This window comes from Heterodontus francisci, chromosome 3, assembly GCF_036365525.1.
Source record: "Heterodontus francisci isolate sHetFra1 chromosome 3, sHetFra1.hap1, whole genome shotgun sequence".
Lineage (NCBI taxonomy): Eukaryota > Metazoa > Chordata > Chondrichthyes > Heterodontiformes > Heterodontidae > Heterodontus > Heterodontus francisci.
The window spans coordinates 200,596,610-200,624,160 of NC_090373.1; the positions used below are offsets into that span (position 1 = coordinate 200,596,610).

At 45.5% G+C, this 27,551-nt stretch overlaps 1 protein-coding gene across 1 annotated transcript in view; it reads right to left on the reverse strand.

Moving 5' to 3' along the window:
• LOC137367179 (dynein axonemal heavy chain 8-like) overlaps positions 1–27,551 on the reverse strand; it is a 2,062,041-nt gene that overhangs the window by 272,076 nt on the left and 1,762,414 nt on the right. The window contains exons 100-101 of the mRNA XM_068028615.1: positions 23,277–23,432; positions 10,524–10,706 (exon numbers count right to left, since the gene is read on the reverse strand). Of these exons, the coding sequence (XP_067884716.1) occupies positions 10,524–10,706; positions 23,277–23,432 (339 nt within the window). The remainder of the gene's footprint in view (positions 1–10,523; positions 10,707–23,276; positions 23,433–27,551) is intronic.

Genomic DNA, 27,551 nt, shown 5'->3' on the forward strand with positions numbered 1-27,551 from the left:
AGTGCTTTGCATCAGTGTTCACCAAAGAGAAGGACTTGTGGATGATGAGTCTAGGGAAGGGAGTGTAGATAGTCTCAGTCATCTCATTATCAAAAAGGAGGAGGTATTGGGTGTCTTGCAAAGCATTAAGGTAGATAAGTCCCCAGGGCCTGATGGGATCTATCCCAGAATACTGAGGGAGGCAAGGGAAGAAATTGCTGGGGCCTTGACAGAAATCTTTGTATCCTCATTGGCTACAGGTGAGGTCCAAGAGGACTGGAGAATACCCGATGTTGTTCCTTTGTTTAAGAAGGGTATCAAGGATAATCCAGGAAACTGTAGGCCGGTGAGCCTTATGTCAGTGGTAGGGAAATTATTAGAGAGGATTCTTCGGGACAGGAATTACTCCCATTTGGAAACAAATGAACTTATTGGCGAGAGGCAGCATGGTTTTGTGAAGGGGAGGTCGTGTCTCACTAACTTGATTGAGTCTTTTGAGGAAGTGACGAAGATGATTGATGAAGGAAGGGCAGTGGATGTTGTCTATATGGACTTCAGTAAAGTCTTTGACAAGGTCCCTCATGGCAGACTGGTACAAAAGGTGTAGTGACACAGCATCAGAGGTGAGCTGGCAAGATGCATACAGAACTGGCTCGGTCATAGAAGACAGAGGGTAGCAATGGAAGGGTGTTTTTCTGAATGGAGGGCTGTGACTAGTGGTGTTCCGCAGGGATCAGTGCTGGGACCTTTGCTGTTTGTAGTATATATAAATGATTTGGAGGAAAATGTAGCTGTCTGATTAGTAAGTTTGCGGACGACACAAAGGTTGGTGGAGTTGCGGATAGTGATGAGGATTGTCAGAGGGTACAGCAGGATATAGATCGGTTGGAGATTTGGGCGGAGAAGTGGCAGATGGAGCTCAATCTGGACAAATGTGAGGTAATGCATTTTGGAAGATCTAATGCAGGTGGGAAGTATACAGTAAATGGCAGAACTCTTAGGAGTATTGACAGGCAGAGAGATCTGGGCGTACATGTCCACAGGTCACTGAAAGTGGCAACGCAGGTGGATAAGGTAGTCAAGAAGGCATACGGCATGCTTGCCTTCATCGGTCGGGGCATAGAGTATAAAAATTGGCAAGTCATGCTGCAGCTGTACAGAACTTTAGTTAGGCCACACTTAGAATATTGTGTGCAATATCGAATTTCAGGCGGAATACAGGCTTAAAGACAGGATTCTTGGTGGTGTGGAGGAACAGAGGGATCTTGGGGTCCATGTCCATAGATTGCTCAAAGTTGCCACCCAAGTTTACAGGGTTGTTAAGAAGGCGTATGGTGTGTTGGCTTTCATTAACAGGGGGATTGAGTTTAAGAGCTGCGAGGTTAGGCTGCAGCTCTATAAGGCCCTGGTTCGACCACACTTGGAATATCGTGTTCAGTTCTGGTCACCTCATTTTAGGAAGGATGTGGAAGCTTTAGAGAGGGTGCAGAGGAGATTTACCAGGATGCTGCCTGGACTGGAGGGCATATCCTGTGAAGAAAGATTGAGGGAGCTAGGGCTTTTCTCATTGGAGCGAAGAAGGATGAGAGGTGACTTGATAGAGGGGTACAAGATGATGAGAGGCATAGATAGAGTGGATAGTCAGAGATTTTTTCTCAGGGTGGAAAGGGCTATCACCAGGGGGCATAATTTTAAGGTGATTGGAGGAAGGTTTCGGGGAGATGTCAGAGGTAGGTTCTTTACACAGAGAGTGGTGGGTGCGTGGAATGCGCTGCCAGCGGTGGTAGTAGACGCAGATACATTAGGGGCATTTAAGCGACTCTTGGATAGGTACATGGATGATAGTAGAATGAAGGGTAGGTCGTTAGTTTGATCTTCGAGTAGGTTAAAGGTTCGGCACAACATCGTGGGCCGAAGGGCCTGTACTGTGCTGTACTGTTCTATGTTCTAATTCTGGTCACCACACTACCAGAAGGACGTGGAGGCTTTGGAGAGGGTACAGAAGAGGTTTACCAGGATGTTGCATGGTCTGGAGGGTTTCAGCTATGAGGAGAGGCTGGAAAAACTCGGATTGTTTTCACTGGAACAACGGAGGTGGAGGGGCGACATGATAGAGATTTACAAAGTTATGATTGGCATGGACAGAGTGGATAGTCAGAAGCTTTTTCCCAGGGTGGAAGAGTCAGTTACTAGGGGACATCGGTTTAAGGTGCGAGGGGCAAAGTTTAGAGGGGATGTGCGAGGCAAGTTTTTTACACAGAGGGTGGTGAGTGCCTGGAACTTAATGCCGGGGGAGGTGGTGGAAGCAGGTACAATAGCAATGTTTCAGAGGCATCTTGACAAATACATGAATAGGATGGGAATAGAGAGATACGGACCCCGGAAGTGCAGAAGGTTTTAGTTTAGACAGGCATCAAGATCGGCGCAGGCTTGGAGGACCGAATGGCCTGTTCCTGCACTGTACTGTTCTTTGTTCTTTGAGAAACTAAAGGGACCAAAGTCTGACAAATCTCCAGGACCTGATGGCCTACATACTCGGGTTCTAAAAGAGATAGCTGCAGATATAATGGATGCGCTAGCTATGATTTTCCAAAATTCCTTAGATTCGGGAACAGTTCCATCAGATTGGAAGTTGGCAAATGTTTCAAGAAAGGAAGGAGAGAGAAAACAGGGAGCTGCAGGCCAGTTAGCCGAACATCAGTCATTGAAAAAATGCAGGAATCTATTATGAAGGAAGTCTTAACAATGCACTTAGAAAAGCACAGCATGATCAGAACAAGTCAACATGGTTTTACTAAAGGGAAATCCTGTTTGATAAAGTTTTTAGAGTTTTTTGAGGATGGTAGATAAAGGGTAGATAAAGGGGAACCAGTTATTTACAATCTGTATTAATGACTTAAATGAAGAGACAGAGAGTAATGTATCTAAATTTTTTGATGATACAAAGGTAGGTGGAAAGGTAAGCTGTGGGTAGGACACAGAGAGGCTGCAAAGAGATATCGACAGGTTACGTGAGTGGGCAACAAGGCGACAGATGGAGTATAATGTGGGGAAGTGTGAATAGAAAAGCAGAATAATTTTTAAAAGGTGTGCAACTAGTAAGTGTCAATATTCAAAGAGACTTGGGTGTGCTTGTACAAGGAATTCAGAAAGTTAACATGCAGGTGCAACAAGCAATTAGGAAGGCAAATGGCATGTTGGCCTTTATTGCAAGCGGATTGGAGTACAGGAATAAGAAAGTATTTCTACAATTGTACGGGGTTTTGGTGAGACCACATCTGGATTACTGTGTGCAGTTTGGTCTCCACATTTGAAAAAGGATATACTTGCATTAGAGGCAGTGTGCAGCGAAGGTTCACTAGATTGGTCCCTGGGATGAGGGAGTTGTCCTGTGATGAGAGACTAAGTAAATTGGGCCTATTTTCTCTGGAGTTTGGAAGAATGAGAGGTAATCTCATTGAAACATAAAAGATTCTAAAGGGACAGAATAGGATAGACACAGAGATTATTTCCGCTGGTCAGGGAATCCAAAATATGGGGCACAATCTCAGGATAAGGGGCCTATCATTGAGGAATGAGATGAGGAGAAATTACTTCACTCAAAGGGTTGTGAATCTTTGGAATTCTTTACTCTAGAGGGTTATGGATGCTCCATTGTTGAATATATTTAAGTCTGGGATAGACAGAAGTTTGGTCACTGAGGGAGTCAAGGGGTATGGTGAGCGGGTGGGAAAGTGGAGTTGAATCCGAAGATCATCTCTGATCGTTTTGAATGGCGGAGCAGGTTCGATGGGCATATGGTCAACTCCTGCTCCTATTTCTTGTGTGCTTGTGTTCCTGTGATATTGCGGTAATGTCACCAGACTAGTAACCTAGAGCTAATGCTCTGGGGATATGGGTTTGAATCTCATCATGGCAGATGGTGAAATTTGAATTCAATTAAGAAATCTGGAATTAAGAAATCTGGAATTAAAAATCTAGTCTAATGGTGACCATGAAACCAGTGTCAATTGTTCTAAAAACCCATCTGGTTCACAAATACCCTTCAGGGAAGGAAATCTGCTGTCCTTACCTGGTCTGGCCTGCATGTGACTCCAGACCCACAGCAATGTGGTTGACTCTTAAATGCCCTCTAAAATGGCCTAGCAAGCCACTCAGTTGTATATAACTGCTGCAAAATCTAAGGAAAGGAATGAAACTGAATAGACCACTTGGCATTAACTTAGGCACCGGAAACGACAACGGCAATCCCAGCCCTGTCGATCCTGCAAAGTCCTCTTACACACATCTGGGGGCTTGTGCAGAAATTGAGAGCTGTCCCACAGACTGGTCAAGCAACAGCCTGACATAGTCATAGTCACGGAATTATACCTGACAATGTCCCAGACACTATCCTCACCATCCCTGGTATGTCCTGTCCCACCGGCATGACAGACCATGGCAGCACAGTGGTATACAGTCAGGAGGGAGTTGCTCTGGGAGTCCTCAACATTGACTCCGTACTCTAAAGGCCTGCTCAGGTCGGGGAAAAAAACCCGACCTGGCCTGAGTCCCTCCAATTTTTGACCAGACCCTGAGTCCGGCCCGATCCGAGCTCGACCTGACCATCCCATTACTTACCTTCCGACTGGGAAGCTACACAAAGCTGCAGCGCATGCGTGATGACATCATAGTGACGTCACTCACTCACTGCGCAGACTCAGTTTTGTCCCAGCCTCCCAGCTCAGCTAAGCAGAGTACTTACCGTGTGTGTCCGGCCCGACCCGAGCTGTGCATGACCCGGACTCGACCCGACCCGACCCGAGCCCGAAAGCCGGACCTGGAAAAGGGGCACGACCCGACCCGAACCTGACACATATCGTCGGGTCGGGTAGCAGGCCTTTACCGTACCCCATGAAGTCTCATGGCATCAGGTCAAACATGGGCAAGGAAATCTCCTGCTGTTTACCACCTCCCACCCGCCCTCGGCTGATGAATGTTGAACACCAATTAGAAGAAGCACTGAGGGTGGCAAGGGCACAGAATATACTCTAGGTGGGGGACTTCAATGTCCATCACCAAGAATGGATTGGTAGCATCACTACTGGCCGAGTCCAAAAGGACATAACTGCTGGACTGGGTCTGCGGCAGGTGGTGAGGGAACCAACAAGAGGGAAAAACATACTTGACCTCGTCGTCACCAATTTGCCAGTCGCAGATGCATCTGTCCATGACAGCATTGGTAGGAGTGACCACCGCACAGTCCTTGTGGAAACGAAGTCCTGTCTTCACATTGAGGATACCATCCAACGTGTTGTGTGGCACTACCACCGTGCTAAATGGGATATATTTCGAACAGATCTAGCAATTCAAAACTGGGCATCCATGAGGCGCTGTGGGCCATCAGCAGCAGCAGAATTGTATTCAACCACAATCTGTAACTTCATGCACTGGCGCTCTACCATTACCATCAAGCCGGGGAACCAACGCTGGTTTAACGAAGAGTGCAGGAAGACATGCCAGGAGCAGAACTAGACATAACTAAAAATGAGGTGTCGGCCTGGTGAAGCTACAACACAGGACTACTTGCTTGCCAAACAACGAAAGCAGCATGCAATAGACAGGGCTAAGTGATCCCACAACCAACAGATCAGATCTAAGCTTTGCAGTCCTGCCACATCCAGTCGTGAATAGTGGTGGACAATTAAACAATGAACAGGAGGAGGAGGTTCCACAATTATCTCCATCCTCAATGATGGGGGATCCCAGCACATCAGTACAAAAGACAAGGTTGAAGCATTTGCATCTATCTTCAGCCAGAAGTGCATGATCCATCTTGGCTTCCTCCTGAAGTCCCCAGCATTGCAGATGCCAGTTTTCAGCCAATCCAAATCATTCCATGTGATATCAAGAAATGGCAGAAGGCACTGGATACTGCAAAGGCTATGGGCCCTGACAACATTCTGGCAATAGTACTGAAGACTTGTGCTCCAGAACGAGCTGCGCCCCAAGCCAAGCCAAGCTGTTGCAGTACAGCTACAACACTGGCATCTACCTGGCAATGTGGAAAATTGCCCAGGTATGTTCTGTGCCCAAAAGAGCAGGAAAAATCCAATCCAGCCAATTACCGCCCTATCAGTCTACTCCCGATCATCAGTAAAGTAATGGAAGGTGTCTTTGACAGTGCCATCGAGCGGCACTTGCTCGACAATGACCTGTTCACTGACGCTCAGTTTGGGTTCTGCCAGGGCCACTCAGCTCCTGACCTCATTACAGCCTTGGTTCAAACATGGACAAAAGAGCTGAACTCCAGAGATGAGGTGAGAGTGACTGCCCTTGACATCAAGGTAGCATTTGACCAAGTATGGCATCAAGGAGCCCTAGCAAAACTGGAGTCAATGGGAATCATGGGGGAAACTCTCCGTGGTTGGAGTCATACCTAGCACAATGGTTGTGGTTGTTGGAGGTCAATCATCTCAGTCCCAGGACATCACTGCAGAAGTTCCTCAGAGTATGTCCTAAGCCCAACCATTTTCAGCTGCTTCATCAATGACCTTCCTTCAATCATGAAGTCAAAAGTGGGGATGTTTGCTGATGATTGCAGAGTGTTCAGCACCATTCGTGATTCAGATACTGAAGTAGCTCAAGTCCATATGCAGCAAGACTTGGACAACATCAAGGCTTGGGCTGATAAGTAGCAATTAACATTCGTGCCACACAAGTGCCAGGTAATGAGCATCTCAAACAAGAGAGAATCTAACCATCTCCCCTTGACGTTCAAAGGCATTGCAATCACTGAATCCCCCACCATCAATCGGAGTTGTCATTGACCAGAAACTGAACTGGACCAGCCACATAAATGTTATGGTTACAAGAGCAGGTCAGAGGCTGGGAATTCTACAGCGAGTAACTCACCTCCTGTCTCCCCAATGCTTGACCACCACCAAAAAGGCACAAGTCAAGAGTGTGATGGAATACTCTCCACTTGCCTGGATGGGTGCAGCTCCAACAACACTCAAGAACCTCAACACCATCCAGGACAAAGCAACCTGCTTGATTGGCACCCCATTTACCACCTTCAACATTCACTTCCTTCACCACTGACACACAGCGGTAGCAGCGTGTAGCAAATACAAGATGCACTGCAGCAACTCACCAAGGCTCCTTCGACAGAACCTTCCAAACCCACGACCTCTACCACTTAGAAGGACAAGGGCAGCAGATGCATGAGAACACCGCCACCTGCAAGTTCCCCTCCAAGTCACACACCATCCTTACTTGGTACTATATCGCAGTTCCTTCACTGTCACTGGGTCAAAATCCTGGAACTCCCTTCCTAACAGCACTGTGGATATATCTACCCCACATGGACTGCAGCGGTTCAAGAAGGCAGCTCACCACCACCTTCTCAAGGGCAATTAGGGATCGTCAATAAATGCTGGCCTGGACAGCGATGCCCACATCCCATCAATGAATAAAAAAAAGTCAAGCTCTACATTCTGGAACTCTCTTCGTAACAGCACTGTGGGTGTACCTACACCCCCAGGACTGCAGCGGTTCAAGAAGGCAGTTCACCACCACCTTCTCAAGGGCAATTAGGGATGGGGAATAAACGCCCACATTACCTGAATGAAGAAAAAAAACCTGGGATGCATGTACACAAGTCTTTGAAGGTCACCGGAGAAGTTGAAAATTCTGTTGAAATGGCACAAAAAACCCTAGCTAATGTTCTATTACAACTGTTCAGTCTCTGTTTCTGCTACATTCTGTTCGATTGTAGATATTCAGTCTCTGGTAATACAGCACAGAAGGAAGCCATTTGGCCTATTGTGCCTGTGCTGGGTCTTTGAAAGAGCTGTCCAATTCATCCCACTTTCCTGCTCTTTCCCATAGCTCTGTAAATTTTTCTCCTTCAAGCATTTATCCAATTCCGGTTTGAAATTTATTATTGAATCTGCGTCCACCACCCTCCCAGGTCAACTTGCTGTGTAAATATCTTTCCTCTCTGATTCTTTTGTCAATTACCTTAAATTCTCTCCACACCTCCATCCCCCACCAGGATGGTTTGAGGGCTCTCCGCTTCTTCCTGGAACAGAGGCCCAACCAGTCCCCATCCACCACCACCCTCCTCCGCCTGTTGTTCTCACATTGAATAACTTCTCCTTCAACTCCACTGACTTCCTTCAAGTAAAAGGTGTTGCTATGGGTACCAGCATGGGTCCTAGTTATGCCTGTCTTTTTGTGGGATATGTCAAACATTCCTTCTTCCAGTCCCACTCAGGCCCCCTCCCCCAACTCTTTTTCCGGTACATTGATGACTGTATCGATGCCGTTTCCTGCTCCCATCCTGAACTGGAAAACTTTATCAACTTTGCTTCTAATTTCCACCCTTCTCTCACCTTTACATGGTCCATCTCCGACACTTCCCTTCCCTTCCTCGACTTCCCTGTCTCCATCTCTGGGGATAAGCTGTCCACTAATATCCATTATAAACCCACCGACTCCCACAGCTACCTCGACTACACTTCTGCACACCCAGCCTCCTGTAAGGACTCCATTCCATTCTCCCAGTTTCTCCATCTCTGACGCATCTGCTCTGATGATGCTACCTTCCATGACAGCGCTTCTGATATGTCTTCCCTTTCCCTCAACCGAGGATTCGCCCCCACTGTGGTTGACAGGGCCCTCAACCGTTTCGGCCCATTTCCTGCACCTCTACCCTCACCCCTTCCCCTCCCTCCCAGAACCGTGACAGGGTTCCCCTTGTCCTCACTTTCCACCCCATCAGCCTCCATATTCAAAGGATCATCCTCTGCCATTTCCGCCACCTCCAGCGTGATGCCACTACCAAACGCATCTTCCCCTCCCTTCCCCTGTCAGCATTCCGAAGGGATCATTCCCTCCGTGACACCCTGGTCCACTCCTCCATTACCTTCACCACCTCATCCCCTTCCCACGGCAGCTTTCCCTGCAATCGCAGGAGGTGTAATACCTGTCCGTTTACCTCCTCTCCCCTCACTATCCCAGGCCCCAAACACTCCTTTCAGGTGAAGTAACGATTTACTTGTACTTCTTTCAATGTAGTATACTCTATTCGCTGCTCACAATGTGGTCTCCTCTACTTCGGGGAGACCAAATGCAGATTGTGTGACCACTTTGCTGAACACCTCCGCTCAGTCCGCAAGCAGGACCCTGAGCTACCAGTTGCTTGCCATTTCAACACTCCCCGCTGCTCTCATGCTCACATCTCTGTCCTGGGATTGCTGCAGTGTTCCAGTGAACATCAACGCAAGCTCGAGGAACAGCATCTCATACACCGATTAGGCACACTGCAGCCTGCCGGACTGAACATTGAGTTCAATAATTTCAGAGCATGACAGGCCCCCCATTTTACTTTTATTTTTAGTTATTTTTTTCTTTTTCCTTTTTTAAATATTTTTTTTTGTGTTTATTTTCTTTTATTTCATCTTAGTTTGTTCAGTTTGCTAACCCACTGTTTTTTTCATGTTTGTAGTTGCGGCTGTTCAATTTTCAGTCCGTTAACACCCTTTCTGTACTAATGCTTTGTCTTTCAATGCACCATTAACATATTGTTTGTCTTTGCTCCATGACCTTCTGGTCAACTATTCGGTGACCTTGTCCTATCTACACCTGCTCCTTTGTTATCTCTTGCCCCACCCCCACTTTACTTGCTTATAACCTTTTACATTTCTAATATTTGCCAGTTCTGAAGAAGGGTCACTGACCTGAAACATTAACTCTGCTTCTCTCTCCACAGATGCTGCCAGACCTGCTGAGTATTTCCAGCATTTCTTGTTTTTATTTCAGATTTCCAGCATCCGCAGTATTTTGCTTTTACCTTAAATCTGTGTCCTCTGGTTACCGAGCCTTCTGCCATTATAAACAGTTCCTCCTTATTTACTTTCAAACCCCTTCAAATCTCTCCTTAAACTTCTCTGTTCTAAGGAGTACAACCCCAGTTTCTCTAGTCTCCCAATTAACTCATGTCTTTCATTCTAGTACCATTTTCATAAATCTCCTCAACACCCTGCCTTAGCATCCTTCCTAAAGTGCGGTGCCCAGAACTGGCCACAATACTCCAGTTGGGGTCCAACCAGTATTTTGCCTCCTGGTAAAAGATGGTTGAGTAGGATTAAGCCAAGGTTCTGTGGGATGGAACCTGACAGTTTACATAAGAGGTTCTTTAAACGTTGTGTTCCCCAGTTCAGTGGAGAACTGTGATGTAACCTGTGTGATGAAATAGCTACATAACAATTTTATACTTTAATCATCAGTCATAGTTTTATTAATATAGTGGACTGCCTTGAAGGATTGTATTGTAATTACTTCTCTTGCCTGAAGATTGCCATGTTAACCTGCTGCTGATATAACAAGTTGATATGGAAAAACAATTTATCATGTGAAACTGCCTTTATTCAGAATGTTGCAAATAGTATTGGCAACTCAAAAATATTAAGCTCAAGGTATTACACGAGACTCCAAAATCGCAGAGCACATCAGACAACTGTGCATCCTTGTGTCTGCGACTCACACTGTGACTTTACCTGCTTCTCAGTAAGGATCACTCTGCCAAGCAGCTGATTCTCAAGACCCTTAATGGTGACAGTGAAGTCAATGATGGATGTCTTGGCACTAATTTCTGGAGTGTAGGCAGGGTTTGGAAGTTTTGTGGTAATGTAGAACATGAATCCAGTCATTACATCAGTTTCTTTATCTCCCACTTTCACCTGCAACAATCAACAAAAATATTTTGAATATATACTGATACCACGTTATTAATGTTACATCCTCTCTTTTCATGGTACAAGTTCCTTCTTTACCAGGGAGGTGTGCATCATTTTCTTTCTCAACATAGGACTTGCTATTGCTGTAAAATTCTTCATCTAATAGGTCATTAGAGCCCAGACAAAATTCATTGCTTTTCTGCAGGGTTGGGCAGCAAAGGGTTAATTTTGACATTTAGTGAAAGACAGTGGCTTATCAAAAGGGATTCAGACATTGAGTGCTATCATGGAACAACGATACCAGAGAAAAGCCATTACCTGCCATTGGCTAATGCAATTAAGAGACTGATTACCCTGCACAATGATACAAGGGACATGCCATCGATATGATAGTAAGGCCACCATCATTGACAATAGCACTGGAATCTGGCCATTGTAACTACGATTGATTCCTCTCGAGGAAGGAGATGAGACATTCACACATTCACCAACCTCGGAGCCAGGTGTTTATACTGTATTGCCTCAAAACCGCAGGGGGATTGTTTAAACAATATGAGAGTTATTAGATTTGTCCAGGTTATTTCTTCCACAGAAGAACTGTATTGTTGCACCCAGTATGAGCTGATCATAATTCGTCTGGACAATGCGTGGAATAAATTAAAAGGTGTTACCTGCTGGACAATGTGAACAACAGGAAATATGTTTGAGATGTTCTGAGTCGTTTTATTATAAAAAGAAAGCACATCAGAGTGACTGTGCTGCAGTCAGGTGAAGAAAGACAGGGATTGGTCATCTCTAGATCCAGGCCTACAATCAACATCGGTAATGACCAGCCATGTGGGTGATTGTAAGTTTTCAGTCAAATTTTGAAGGGGTTTGTACTGTGGGGGCTGCAGTCGGAAGAAGGGTCAGGATTGGTTACCTTGACTCAGGTCCTACAATCAACAACGGACAGACATGCCGTGCTGGAAATTATAACTGTTTCAGCCAAATCATAGTGATATTGGTCTGAGGTTTTGGGACAAAAATGTAGTGTTTTTGCCTGTATTTGTAAGGGTTTCAGCTAAATCGTAGTGATATTGGTCTGAGGGTTTTGTAAGGTTTTGGGACAAAGGCGTAGTGTTTTCGCCTGTGTTTTGTCAGTTTAAACCAAGAAGTAGAGACTGTGTTTGGATAACTGGGAACAGCGGTCAAATCGCAGAAGGGTTCAGCTGGGAATTGGAGTTGTCAATTTTAGGTAACTGCAGAAGGTTTTGTACTGGGAACAGTTTTGTTTATTTCTGTATCAGGGATATTAGTGGGTTCAATAAAACAACAAATTTATGGTTGAGCCAAACCCTGTGTCATGTGAATTTTGTTTTTGTAATCCCTGAAGTCCAAGAAGCATCATAAGGGGAAACGGGAACAGAACCTCTTACAATCAGGAAGCACTTTCCATACAAACAATAGTGGAAATCTTGAAATACTGTCCTCCAAAAGACTGTGAATGCTGGGTTAATTGAAAATTTATGAGGTTAGAACATTAAGAGACTAGCAGAGACCCGCAAAACATTTACGATCAAATTAGTATCTTTACTGCAACAGGGCGGCACAGTGGTGCAGTGGTTAGCACCGCAGCCTCACAGCTCCAGCGACCCGGGTTCAATTCTGGGTACTGCCGGTGTGGAGTTTGCAAGTTCTCCCTGTGTCTGCGTGGGTTTTCTCCGGGTGCTCCGGCTTCCTCCCACAAGCCAAAAGACTTGCAGGTTGGTAGGTAAATTGGCCATTATAAATTGCCACTAGTATAGGTAGGTGGTAGGGAAATATAGGGACAGGTGGGGATATGGGATTAGTGTAGGATTAGTATAAGTGAGTAGTTGATGGTCGGCACAGACTCGGTGGGCCGAAGGACCTGTTTCAGTGCTGTATCTCTAAACTAAACTAAACTAAACTATAGGTAGGTGGTAGGGAAATATAGGGACAGGTGGGGATGTGGTAAGAATATGGGATTAGTGCAGGATTAGTATAGATGGGTGGTTGATGGTCAGCACAGACTCGGTGGGCCGAAGGGCCTGTTTCAGTGCTGTATCTCTAAAAAAAAAATACAAGGTTTCTAGTTATTCTTTCACCAAAGACTTCAATAGAATCAAAACTTCTTACTCTGGAAAAAGCTACAAGCTGTCCATGTGTAAAATCAAGGGTAGGAATATAAATAGAAATTTTGTCAAGAGTTTGGCCTTGTGACTTGTTTCACAGAAGCACAGAATTGTTACAGTGTAAAAAGAGGCCATTTGGCCCATCGTGTCCGCACCGGCTCTCTGAAAGAGCAATTTACTCAGTTTCATTCCCTCGTCTTCACTCCGTAACCCTGCGCATTCTTCCTTTTCATATAACTGTTTAATTCCCTGTTGAATGCTTCAATTGAACCTTCGTTCACCACACGTTCAGGCAGCTCATTCCAGACCTGAATCACTCTCTGCATGAAAAAGTTTTCCCCCATGTTGCTTTTACTTCTCTTACCAAATACTTTAAATCTGTGCCCTCTTATTCTCAATCCTTTCACAAATTGGAACAGCTTCTCTCTATCTACTCTGTCCAGACCGCTCATGATTTTGAGATCAGCTCTCAGCATTCTCTTCAAGGAAAACAGTCCTAACTTCTCCAATCTATCTTCATAACTGAAGTTCCTTATCCGTGGAACCATTCTTGTGAATCTTTTCTGTACTCTCTCCAATGCCCTCATCTCTTTCCTAAAGTGCGGAGCCCAGAATTGGACACAATACTCCAGCTGAGGCCAAACTAGTGTCTTATGCAAGTTCAACATAACTTCCTTGTTCTTGTACTCTATGCCCCTATTAATAAAGCCCAGGATACTGTATGCTTCATCAACCACTTTTTCAACCTGCCCTGCCACCTTCAATGTATACACCCAGGTCCCTCTGCTCCTGCACCCCCTTTAGAATTGTACCCTTTATTTCACACTGTCTCTCCATTTTCTTCCTACCAAAATGAGTCACTTCACATTTCTCTGTATTGAACTTCATCTGCCACCTGTTTGCCCATTCCACCAACTTGCCTATATCCTTTTGAAGTTCTACACTATCCTCCTCACAGTTCACAATGCTTGCAAGTTTTGTATCATCTGCAAACTTTGAAATTGTGCTCTGTACACCAAGGTCTAGGTCATTAATATATATCAGGAAAATCAAGATTCCTAACAATGACCACTGGGGAACTCCATAGCCTTCCTCCAACCCAAAAACATCCATTAACCACTAGTTTTTGCTTCCCGTCACTCAGCCGATTCCATATCCATGTTGCAACCGTCCCTTTTATTCTATGAGCTACAAGCTTGCTCACAAGTCTGTTGTGTAGCACTGTATCAAATGCCTTTTGGAAGTCTATGAACACCACATCAACAGCATTGTTTTTGCAAGTGGAAGCCTGTAACCAGTGGTGTACCACAGGGATCGGTGGTGGGACCCTTGCTGTTTGTAGTGTAAATTAATGATCTGGACGTGAATATAGGAGGTAAGTTCGCAGATGACATGAAAATTGGTGGTGTTGTAAATAGTGAGGAGGAAAGCCGTAGATTACAGGATGATATAGATGGGCTGGTAAAATGGGCAGATTAGTGGCAAATGGAATTTAATCCTGAGAAGTGTCAGGTGATGCATTTTGGAAGGACTAACAAGGCCAGGGAATATGCAATGGATGGTAGGAGCATAGGAAGTAGAGAGGGTCAGAGGGACTTTGGTGCACTTGTCCATAGATCACTGAAGGCAGTGGCACAGGTAGATAAGGTGGTTAGGAAGGCATATGGGATTCTTGCCTTTATTAGCCGAGGCATAGAATATAAGAGCAGGGAGGTTATGATAGAGCTGTATAAAATGCTAGTTAGGCCACAGCTGGAGTACTGTGTACAGTTCTGGGCACCACACTACAGGAAGGATGTGATTGCACTGGAGAGGGTGCAGAGGAGATTCACCAGGATGTTGCCTGAGCTGGAGCATTTCAGCTATGGAGACTGAAAAAGCTACGGTCATTTTCCTGAGAGCAGAAAAGGCTGAGGGAAGATATGATTGAGGTATGCAAAATTGTGAGGGGCATTGATAGGTTAGATAGGAAGAAACTTTTTCCCTTAGCAGAGGGGTCAATAACTGGGGGGCATAGATTTAAGGCAAGGTGCAGGAGGTTCAGAGGGGATTTGAGGAAAATAAATTTCACCCAGAGGGTGGTTGGAATCTGGAACGCACTGCCTGAAGAGGTGATGGAGACAGGAACCCTCACAACATTTAAGAAGTATTTAGATGAGCACTTGAAACACCATAGCATACAAGGATACGGGCCAAGTGCTGGAAAATGGGATTTGAATAGTTAGGTGCTTGATGGCCAGCACAGACACGATGGGCTGAAGGGCCTGTTTCTGTGCTTTATAACGCTATGACTCTGACTCTAAGCTGACAACTGCCCTGGCATGGGTGGTTCACGCAAAGAAATCACTTCAGATGGTTGGAGGATATAGTCCCTATCAATTTGTCTATGGCTGAGATCCCAAATTGCCTTCTGCACTGTGTGACAGTCCTCCTGCTCTAGAAGGTACTATAACAAGTTCTATTTTTTTTCTCCATGTGAATGCTTTACACACATGGAGTTGGGCTTTCATCAAGGCTGAGGTCTCAGAATTCAGACAGCACTGAGACATCGTATAAGGCCATCTGAGACAGAACTTAATTCAGGAGATCTGGTGTATGATAAAAGAGAAGGTCATACGGAATGGAAAGGGCCCTGGTAAGATAATAGGTCGTGATGGTAAGACAGTAGTTATCAAACATGGAAATCAAACTGTTCCGGTTCATTCTGCATGATTAATTGGGATTGATTACAAAATCTCAGAATCTGAGCAGCTGATAGAGGGAAAAGAGGCACCTGGTACCTCAAATACTCATGTTTTTTGTGATGAAGGTCCTGAGGAAAAGAATACAGTAGATCAAGAGTTGGTTAGTGGTAATGTGAGTGATCACGACGTGCAAGACAGAGCTATCACATCCAGAGGCCAAATGCCCTGAGTAGGTTCTTGGGTGACACATATTCCAGGGAGGTCTAGTGAGTGGAGGCATACAAAAATTGTGGGATGTGCAGAAAAATCTACTGACAAGTTTAAATATTGGTTGAATGTTCAGGATGATGGTCAAGAAGCAAGGTCCATGGTCTGGCAGAATGTGGTGAAAGAATGGAGAGTAAGAAAGCACAGAGCAAGTTCTAATAGTGGGTTTGGAAGTGACTCTTGCGTCAGGAAATGATCACATAGTGGACAGCCTCCGACCTTGAGAGGGAGATCTTACCAAAGTAGTCCTGAAAGACATCAAAGTGCTAGTAGAGGCTGTTGTTTGAACAGATTACACAATGAGATGAAGGCTGAAGAACAGTTGCACAATAGAACTGGAAGCAGAAGTCCTCATGACTGAAGATTTGGTGGCTGCCAATAAACTTGAGAATAGGCTAATGAGAGGCAAAATAAAAGGAATTAGAGGGTTTGATATGGGGTACCAAGTAAGCCGGTGCCCTCCAAGCCTCAGGCACCCAGATGATTCCCGCTGAAGTCATCTCCAGCCAAGGGACATCCTGATCAGCAGCCTGCCTCCAGCACAGCGACTAGCACAGGGGTCACACCTGTGAGGAGGGATGATATGCGAAATGAATCATCAAATGAGGCCATATGGGTTGAGCTCAGAAATAAAAAAGGGGCAGCCCACACTACTAGTCGTGTACTATAGACCCCCAAATAGCGAGAGGGAGATGGAAGAACAAATATGTCGGCAAATTTCTGAGTGCAAAAACAATAGGGAAATAATAGTTGGGGATTTCAATTACCCTAATATCAACTTTTTTTAAAATTCATTCATGGGATGAATCGATGGCTATGCCAGCATTTATTGCCCGTCCCTAATTGCCCTTGAGAAGGTGGTGGCGAGCTGCCTTCTTGAACCGCTACAGCCCATTTCGGGTAGGAAGACACAGTGCTGTCAGGAAGGGAATTCCAGGATTTTGACCCAGCGACAGTGAAGGAACGGCGATATAGTTCCAAGTCAGGATGGTGTGTGACTTGGAGGGGAACTTGCAGGTGGTGGTGTTCCCATGCATTTGCTGCCCTTGTCCTTCGAGTTGGTAGAGGTCGCGGGTTTGGAAGGTGCTGTCTAAGGAGCCTTGGTGCATTGCTGCAGTGCATCTTGTAGATGGTACACACTGCTGCCACTGTGCATCAGTGGTGGAGGGAGTGCATGTTTGTAAATGGTGTGCCAATCAAGCGGGCCGCTTAGTTCTGGATGGTGTCGAACTTCTTGAGTATTGTTGGAGCTGCACCCATCCAGGCAAGTGGAGAGTATTCCATCACACTCCTGACTTGTGCCTTGTGGATGGTGGACAGGCTTTGGGGAGTCAGGAGGTGAGTTACTCGCCTCAGGATTCCTAGCCTCTGACCTGCTCTTTGATTGAGGTATACAAAATAATGAGGGGCGTAGATAGGTTAGATAGGAAGAGACTTCTTCCCTTAGCGGAGGGGTCAATAATCAGGGGGCATAGATTTAAGGTAAGGGGAAGGAAGTTCAGAGGGGATTTGAGGAAAAGATTTTTCACCCAGAGGGTGGTTGGAATCTGGAATGCACTGCCTGAAGGGGTGGTAGAGGCAGGAACCCTCACAACATTTAAGAAGTATTTAGATGAGCACTTGAAACGTCATACCATACAAGGCTACGGGCCAAGTGCTGGAAAATGGGATTAGAATAGTTAGGTGCTTGATGGTCGGCACAGACACGATGGGCCGAAGGGCCTGTTTCTGTGCTGTATAACTCTATGACTCTATTGTCCTCATCAACCCTCTCTGATAACTCTTCAAGAAACTCCAGCAAGTTAGTTAAACATGATGGCTTTCCTTAATTAACCAGCATTTGTCCATGTGATTATTAACTTTGTCCCAAATTATTTTTTCCAGAGGTTTCCCCACCGCCGAAGTTAAACTTGTGGTTGCTGGGCTTATCTTTACACCATTTTTTGAACAAGGGTGTGACGTTTGCAATTCTCCAGTCCTCTGGCACCACCCCTGAGTCGAAGGAAGACTGAAAAATTATTGCCAGTGCCTCTGCGATTTCCACCCTCACCTCCCTTAGTATCCTTGGATGCATCTTATCCGGTTCTGGTGTTTTATCCACTTTAAGTACAGACAGCTTTTCTAAATACATCCTCTTTACCAATTTTAAACCCTTCTAGTGTCGGAATTACTCTTTCGCCATTGCCTGATAAAGACAGATGCAAAGTAATCATTTAATACTTCAGCAATGCCCTCTGCCTCCATGTGTAAATCCCCTGTCTGGTCCCTGATCGGCCCCACTCCTCCTTTTACCACTCTTTTACTATTTATATGTCTAAAGAAAACTTGGTATTTCCTTTAATGCTAGCTGCCAGGCTCTTTCCATGCTCTCTCTTTGCTTCTCTTATTTGCTTTTTCACTTCCCTCTGGACCTTCTATATTCAGACTTGTTCTCAATAGTATTTACTACCTGGCATCTGTCATAAGCACACTTTTTCTTCTTTATCTTAATCTATACCTTTTTTGTCATCCAAGGAGCTCTGGATTTGTTTGCCCTCCCTTTCCCCTTCGAGGGAACATACCTTGACTGTGCCCGAACTATCTCTTCTTTGAAGGTAGCCCATTGTTCAGCTACCAGTTTTCCTCTCAAATTTTAACTCCAATTTATGCACCCCAGCTCCATTCTTACCCCATTGAAGTTGGCCTTCCCCCAGTTAATTATTTCCTTTTCCATATTCAGTCTAAACCTTATGATACAATGATCACTGGCCCCTAAATACTCTCCTACTGATACTTCATCCACTTGGCCCACCTCATTCCCAAGAACCGGATCTCGCAGTGCCTCCTTTCTCGTTGGACTAGCAACATACTGCTGTCGAAAATTTTCCTGAACACACTCTAGGAACTCTTGCCCCTCACTGCCCTTGACACTACTATTATCCCAGACTACAGAATCAACACTGATGTATTCTTTTAATTCACCTGACAGATTTCTAAAACCTTTTCATTCAAACTTAGTTAATCCTTAATTTTAGCACAAAGAATAGCTTTCGAGTAATACATTTTATCAAGTAATTTTGCCACAAAACCAATTTCATCATCTAATCCACCTCTCTCAAGCCACCCCTCCATGCCATGCTAGTCCATCCTTCCCATGCCATCCCTCCCATGCCATTCCCATCCCTCTCATCAATTCCATCCCTCCCTCACAGAAACAATCTCTCCAGCCAGGTTAAATTTGGTATTGGGCTCCCCTGACCTTCCACTGTTGAGTTCTTCAACAACACCACCCACCATCTGCGCAGCCGCCACCAACTATTGGCAACCTCGCATGCGTCATGCACTCCAGTCCTTGCACCCCATGTGCCCCTGCATGAGCCAGGCAAAGGCCATCAAATAAACGTACTAACAGAAGTGCCCGTTAAACTGACCAATCAAAACAATCTGGACAGACTGAAACTGAGTATCATTACTATAGATTTCCATTACCATCAAGCCAGGGGATCCATCCTGGTCCAATAAGAAATGGAGGAGAGCAAAAGAACATAAGGATTTTAAGAAATAGAAGCAGGAGTAGCCCATCAAGCCTGCCCCACCATTCACAAGATCACCACTTAAGGCCCTCTTCCTGCCGCCGCTGGCATTTAGCCCTTAAGGCGCACTCCTTATGGACGGTGCGGGGGGACTTCTCCCATGGGCAATCTGTGGCCCACAGAGGGCCCTCGCTGGGAAATCTCCACCCACGTTAACCGTCAACCTTCCTACACTAAATGCCTAGCCTCCACCACTCCCCCCCACCACCTTGCCAGGGCCTGCCGGTCTGGGTCCGGCAACCCTGCCTCACTCACCTTAGGTCCTTGCTTTCAGCGCTAGGCCTGGTTTCAAGGCCTCTTGCAGAACCGGCAGTGGCCACTGCTCCCGGTGGCTCTGCAAATACTAATGAGCTGCCGGCCCTCTGATTGCTTTTGGAGGTGGGATCCTTGTCTTTAAAGGGATGGGGATCCTGGTGCCAGGCACTTAAGCCGTTATATCATGCCGGGGGGACTCTGAAAGGCCAAGGTGGGGTTCGCTTTGCCTTTTCGGCCCAGTGCTGGGACCCTGGCCAGCGCCACAAAATCCAGCCACATGTATGCACAAGGCACCACAAGCGTATGGGACAAGTTGAGTGGACCGGTAGGTCATTTCCTATTTTTCTTTGTTCTCTTTCAATGCGAGAAGTATAACAGGTAAGGCAGATGAACTTAGAGCTTGGATTAGTACTTGCAAATATGATGTTGTTGCTATTACAGAGACTTGGTTGAGGGAAGGGCAGTATTGGCAGCTAAATGTTCCAGGCTTTAGAAGCTTCAGGTGGGATAGAGGGGGTTGTAAAAGGGGTGGGGGAGTTGCATTACTGGTTAAGGAGAATATCACAGTTGTACTGCGGGAGGACACCTCAGAGGGGTCATGCAGCGAGGCAATATGGGTGGAGCTCAGGAATAGGAAGGGTGCAGTCACAATGTTGGGGTTTACTACAGGCCTCCCAACAGCCAGCGGGAGGCAGAGGAGCAGATATGTAGACAGATTTTGGAAAGATGTAAAGGTAACAGGGTTGTAGTGGTGGGTGATTATAACTTCCCCTATATTGACTGGGACTCACTTCGTGCTAGGGGCTTGGATGGGGCAGAATTTGTGAGGAGCATTCAGGAGGGCTTCTTGAAACAGTATGTAGATAGTCCAACTAGGGATGGGGCCATTCTGGACCTGGTATTGGGGAATGAGCCCGGCCAGGTGGTCGAAGTTTCAGTGGGGGGGCATTTCGGGATCAGTGACCATAATTCCATAAGTTTTAAGGTACTTGTGGATAAGGATAAGAGTAGTCCTCGGGTGAAGGTGCTAAATTGGGGGAAGGCTAATTATAACAATATTAGGCAGGAACTGAAGAATTTAGATTGGGGGCGGCTGTTTGAGGGTAAATCAACATCTGACATGTGGGAGTCTTTCAAACGTCAGCTGATTAGAATCCAGGACCAGCATGTTCCTGTGAGGAAGAAAGACAAGTTTGGCAAGTTTCAGGAAGCTTGGATAACACGGGATATTGTGAGCCTAGTCAAAAAGAAAAAGGAAGCATTTGTAAGGGCTGGAAGGTTAGGAACAGATGAAGCACTTGAGGAATATAAAGACAGCAGGAAGGAACTTAAGCAAGGAGTTAGGAGGGTTAAAAGGGGTCATGAAAAGTCATTGGCAAACAGGATTAAGGAAAATCCCAAGGCTTTTTATACATATATAAAGAGCAAGAGGGTAACCAGGGAAAGGGTTGGCCCACTCAAGGACAGAGATGGGAATTTATGCGTGGAGCCAGAGGAAATGGGCAAAGTGCTAAATGAGTACTTAGCATCCGTATTCACCAAGGAGAAGGACTTGGTGGATGATGAGCCTAGGGAAGGGAGTTCAGATATTCTCAGTCATCTCATTATCAAAAAGGAGGAGGTGTTGGGTGTCTTGCAAAGCATTAAAGTAGATAAGTCCCCAGGGCCTGATGGGATCTACCCTAGAATACTGAGGGAGGCAAGGGAAGAAATTGCTGGGGCCTTGACAGAAATCTTTGCATCCTCATTGGCTACAGGTGAGGTCCCAGAGGACTGGAGAATAGCCAATGTTGTTCCTTTGTTTAAGAAGGGTGGCAAGGATAATCCAGGAAATTATAGGCCGGTGAGCCTTACGTCAGTGGTAGGCAAACTATTAGAAAGGATTCTTCGGGACAGGATTTACTCCCATTTGGAAACAAACAAACTTATTAGTGAGAGACAGCATGGTTTTGTGAAGGGGAGGTCGTGTCTGACTAATTTGATTGAGTTTTTCGAGGAAGTGACGAAGATGATTGATGAGGGAAGGGCGGTGGATGTTGTCTATATGGACTTTAGTAAAGCCTTTGACAAGGTCCCGCATGGCAGACTGGTGCAAAAGGTGAAGTCACACGGGATCAGAGGTGAGCTGGCAAGATGCATACAGAACTGGCTCGGTCACAGAAGACAGAGGGTAACAGTGGATGGGTGTTTTTCTGAATGGAGGGCTGTGACTAGTGGTGTTCCGCAGGGATCAGTGCTGGGACCTTTGCTCTTTGTAGTATATATAAATGATTTGGAGGAAAATGTAGCTGGTCTGATTAGTAAGTTTGCGGACAACACAAAGGTTGGTGGAGTTGCGGATAATGATGAGGATTGTCAGAGGATACAGCAGGATATAGATCGGTTGGAGACTTGGGCGGAGAAATGGCAGATGGAGTTTAATCCGGACAAATGTGAGGTAATGCATTTTGGAAGGTCTGATGCAGGTGGGAAGTATACAGTAAATGGCAGAACCCTTAGGAGTATTGACAGGCAGAGAGATCTGGGCGTACATGTCCACAGGTCACTGAAAGTGGCAACGCAGGTGGATAAGGTAGTCAAGAAGGCATTCGGCATGCTTGCCTTCATCGGTCGGGGCATAGGGTATACAAATTGGCAAGTCATGTTGCAGCTGTACAGAACTTTAGTTCGGCCACACTTAGAATATTGCGTGCAATTCTGGTCGCCACACTACCAGAAGGACGTGGAGGCTTTGGAGAGGGTACAGAGGAGGTTTACCAGGATGTTGCCTGGTCTGGAGGGCATTAGCTATGAGGAGAGGTTGGAAAAACTCAGATTGTTTTCACTGGAACAACGGAGGTGGAGGGGCGACATGATAGAGGTTAACAAAGTTATGAGCGGCATGGACAGAGAGGATAGTCAGAAGCTTTTTCCCAGGGTGGAAGAGTCAGTTACTAGAGGACATAGGTTTAAGGTGCGAGGGGCAAAGTTTAGAGGGGATGTGCGAGGCAAATTTTTTACACAGAGGGTGTTGAGTGCCTGGAACTTGCTGCCAGGGGAGGTGGTGGAAGCAGATACGATAGCGACGTTTTCGAGACGTCATGAATAGCAAGGGAATAGAGGGATATTGGCCCTGGAAGTGCAGAAGGTGTTAGTTTCGGCAGGCATCAAGATCGGCGCAGGCTTGGAGGGCCGAATGGTCTGTTCCTGTGCTGTACTGTTCTTTGTTCTTTGTTCTTTGTTAATGGGATGTGGGTGTCACTGGCTCGGCCAGCATTTATTGCCCATCCCTAATTGCCCTTGAGAAGATGGTGGTGAGCTGCCTTCTTAAGTTGTTGGGGTGTTAGGAAGGAAGTTCCAGGATTTTGACCCAGCGACAGTGAATGTTCATGTTCTTGAGTTTTAAACTGAAGCTTGACATCACCCAATCTCTAGTTCCAAATTTACCTCCTCTTACACTTGTTTGAATCTTGATGCTGTCCTGCACTTTTCCCTTCACGGAGGCTTAAAAATAAAATCAGCCCAGATTACATTGAGAGGTTTATGTTATGTGTGTAGGTTTCGGGATGCAATAGTTGAGTGTCTTATGGCCTTGGTGGTCGAACTTTAGTTCAGTTACAACTGTTGAACCTGAGTTGGAGTTTCTGAAGGGAGTGACATAGCTCTACAAAATTAGCTCACCTTGAAAGAAGTCCCAGATTTGATGAAATTTTTCTCCAAGACATTATCCAGTGCAGGATCCAACTCTTCTTGCACGTCTTCCAATAGCAGAGGACGTCCAAGTGACAATGAGTCCTCCAGGTGATTCCGGAAATACTTATGATGAAGTGATGTTACCTTTGGAACAAAAGGAATTAGTATTTAGAATTACACTAATCCACTGAGGGGACAGTAGTATAGTTGCTGGACTAGTAATCCAACTATCTGGAGTAATGCTCTTGGGGCATGAGTTCAAATCCTATCACAACAGCTGGGGAATTTAAATTCAGTTAATTCATTAGGTTGGAATAAAATATGCATTTCATTAATAATGATCATGAAACTACTGGATTGTTGTTTATAACTACTCAAACTCTTTGGTCTTGTTCTGCTACTGACTGTCCATGTACCAGGATGTCATCCATGCGACAAATAACTCCCTTGAGCCCTTCTAAGATGTTAGACATAGACCTTTGGAAGATCTCTGGTGTGTAAATTATCACAAATGGTAACCAATTGAAACAAAACCTTCCGAATGGGGTTCTAACTGTGGTTAGTAATCTTGAGGTCTCATCTAAGGGAACCTGCCAAAACCCACCATTGGTGTCGAGTTTGGTAAACATGATGCCCTGAGACCATTTTGCCAAGCTGCCATCCACTGTAGCCATTGGATGAATTTCCCGCTCCACTGCTTTGTTCAGCTGTGTTAAATCCACACAGATATGAAGAGTACCATTTTGTTTTGGACTGGAACCATAGCCAAACACTACTCCATTGGTTTCGTAACAGGAAAATGACTCCCATCCTGGTCAGATATTCCAGCTGCTCTTAACCTTGCTTCATTAATGGGTGTGGTATCTTTCTGGTCTGGCATCGTCTTTAAGTGTGATTCTATACTCTGTCTTGAATCTTCCGAGGCCTGAGAAAATTTTCCGATAGCCTGCTGAAAGCAACTGTTTACCTGTAGTTGTTTGACTTCATCAATCAATCTGCAGGTCGAAGCACGCTTTTCTGCTTAAGAGGGAAACTTCTTGGTTTTGCAAGAAATATAGGGTTTCCATAAATTGTCTCCATCTACATTGGAGAGTTGCTTGAAGCTTACCCTTTACTTTCAGTTGGGTCCCACTTGGACCGTGCAACAGTGTGTCCGCCAGTTGTGGGCAATGTCTCATCAACCATGGCTCTTGGTTTGACAGAATTGTGACACTAGCACCTGTGTCCAATTTGAAATCTGTTAGATGTCTATTTACATAAATGTCCGCCATTTAAATTCCTTGATCCGGGTCATTAATTTCTCCGAGGAAATCTCTTGATTCCTTTTCTGCTGGAAGTTGATGCACTTCATTCATTGCTCTTTGTAGGAAGGTCTTTTGCTTTGCAATTTTGAGCGAAGAGGTCTTGCTCTGGCACATTTTTCCAGAATGGCCTGGCTTTTTACAGTTGAAACATTCCACTTTACCAGCAGGTACTGTTCCCATCTGTGGGTCTTCCTGGCTCCACAATGCTGGCACAGTTTCCCGGTGTCATGCACTTTCTCACTTCTATGTGTCTTCTCTATTGATTGCCTCTCCATCTTTGGCTTCAAGAACTGTACAATCATTGGATTTCTTCTAATCTAATGCTTCTCTTCAGCCCGCAGAAAGGCTCTATTTTAACTTTGGACTTCTGCCTGTCAGCAAGAAATCAAATAAAGTCTCATCAGCTATTCCAACAACTATTTGGTCCCTTATCAGTTCTGCCTTCAATTCTCCACAGTCAAATCCCTCACCAATCTGTATAGATCATGTACAAAAGAATCCACCGATGCTCCTATCTTCTGGACTCGCTTGTTAAATTTTGCTCCATCCAGAATTTTGTTACTGTTTAAATTGAAATATTTGGTGAAGGTTTGCAGCATATCTTCAAATTTATCAGAAGCCTCCTTTACTCCTTGACTCACAATCATGTCATCTGTAATTGCACCCGTAGAGTATGAAAAGGTATTTACTTGTTCTGATTCTGATTTAGTCTGCAGCTGGGAAGCTATCCTAAATCGTAGGAATCTATTTCTCCATAATGGATGGGGCAGAATTTGTGAGGAGCATCCAGGAGGGCTTCTTGAAACAATATGTAGATAGTCCAACTAGGGATGGGGCCATTCTGGACCTGGTAATGGGGAATGAGCTCGGCCAGGTGGTCGAAGTTTCAGTGGGGGGGCATTTCGGAAGCAGTGACCATAATTCCATAAGTTTTAAGGTACTTGTGGATAAGGATAAGAGTAGTCCTCGGGTGAAGGTGCTAAATTGGGGGAAGGCTGATTATAACAATATTAGGCAGGAACTGAAGAATTTAGATTGGGGGCGGCTGTTTGAGGGTAAATCAACATCTGACATGTGGGAGTCTTTCAAATGTCAGCTGATTAGAATCCAGGACCAGCATGTTCCTGTGAGGAAGAAAGACAAGTTTGGCAAGTTTCGGGAAGCTTGGATAACACGGGATATTGTGAGCCCAGTCAAAAAGAAAAAGGAAGCATTTGTAAGGGCTGGAAGGTTAGGAACAGATGAAGCACTTGAGGAATATAAAGACAGTAGGAAGGAACTTAAGCAAGGAGTTAGGAGGGCTAAAAGGGGTCATGAAAAGTCATTGGCAAACAGGATTAAGGAAAATCCCAAGGCTTTTTATACATATATGAAGAGCAAGAGGGTAACCAGGGTAAGGGTTGGCCCACTCAAGGACAGAGATGGGAATTTATGCGTGGAGCCAGAGGAAATGGGCGAGGTGCTAAATGAGTACTTTGCATCAGTATTCACCAAGGAGAAGGACTTGGTGGATGATGAGCCGAGGGAAGGGAGTGCAGATATTCTCAGTCATCTCATTATCAAAAAGGAGGAGGTGTTGGGTGTCTTGCAAAGCATTAAGGTAGATAAGTCCCAAGGGGCTGATGGGATCTACCCTAGAATACTGAGGGAGGCAAGGGAAGAAATTGCTGGGGCCTTGACAGAAATCTTTGCATCCTCATTGGCTACAGGTGAGGTCCCAGAGGACTGGAGAATAGCCAATGTTGTTCCTTTGTTTAAGAAGGGTGGCAAGGATAATCCAGGAAATTATAGGCCGGTGAGCCTTATGTCAGTGGTCGGGAAATTATTAGAGAGGATTCTTCGGGACAGGATTTACTCCCATTTGGAAACAAACAAACTTATTAGCGAGAGACAGCATGGTTTTGTGAAGGGGAGGTCGTGTCTGACTAATTTGATTGAGTTTTTTGAGGAAGTGACGAAAATGATTGATGAGGGAAGGGCGGTGGATGTTGTCTATATGGACTTTCGTAAAGCCTTTGACAAGGTCCCGCATGGCAGACTGGTGCAAAAGGTGAAGTCACACGGGAACAGAGGTGAGCTGGCAAGATGCATACAGAACTGGCTCGGTCACAGAAGACAGAGGGTATCAGTGGATGGGTGTTTTTCTGAATGGAGGGATGTGACTAGTGGTGTTCCGCAGGGATCAGTGCTGGGACCTTTGCTCTTTGTAGTATATATAAATGATTTGGAGGAAAATGTAGCTGGTCTGATTAGTAAGTTTGCAGACAACACAAAGGTTGGTGGAGTTGCGGATAATGATGAGGATTGTCAGAGGATACAGCAGGATATAGATCGGTTGGAGACTTGGGCGGAGAAATGGCAGATGGTGTTTAATCCGGACAAATGTGAGGTAATGCATTTTGGAAGGTCTAATGCAGGTGGGAGGTATACAGTAAATGGCAGAACCCTTAGGAGTATTGACAGGCAGAGAGATCTGGGCGTACGGTTCCACAGGTCACTGAAAGTGGCAACGCAGGTGGATAAGGTAGTCAAGAAGGCATACGGCATGCTTGCCTTCATCGGTCGGGGCATAGAGTATAAAAATTGGCAAGTCATGTTGCAGCTGTACAGAACATTAGTTAGGCCACACTTAGAATATTGCATGCAATTCTGGTCGCCACACAACCAGAAGGACGTGGAGGCTTTGGAGAGGGTACAGAGGAGGTTTACCAGGATGTTGCCTGGTCTGGAGGGCATTAACTATGAGGAGAGGTTGGAAAAACTCAGATTGTTTTCACTGGAACAACGGAGGTGGAGGGGCGACATGATAGAGGTTAACAAAGTTATGAGCGGCATGGACAGAGAGGATAGTCAGAAGCTTTTTCCCAGGGTGGAAGAGTCAGTTACTAGGGGACATAGGTTTAAGGTGCGAGGGGCAAAGTTTAGAGGGGATGTGCGAGGCAAGTTTTTTACACAGAGG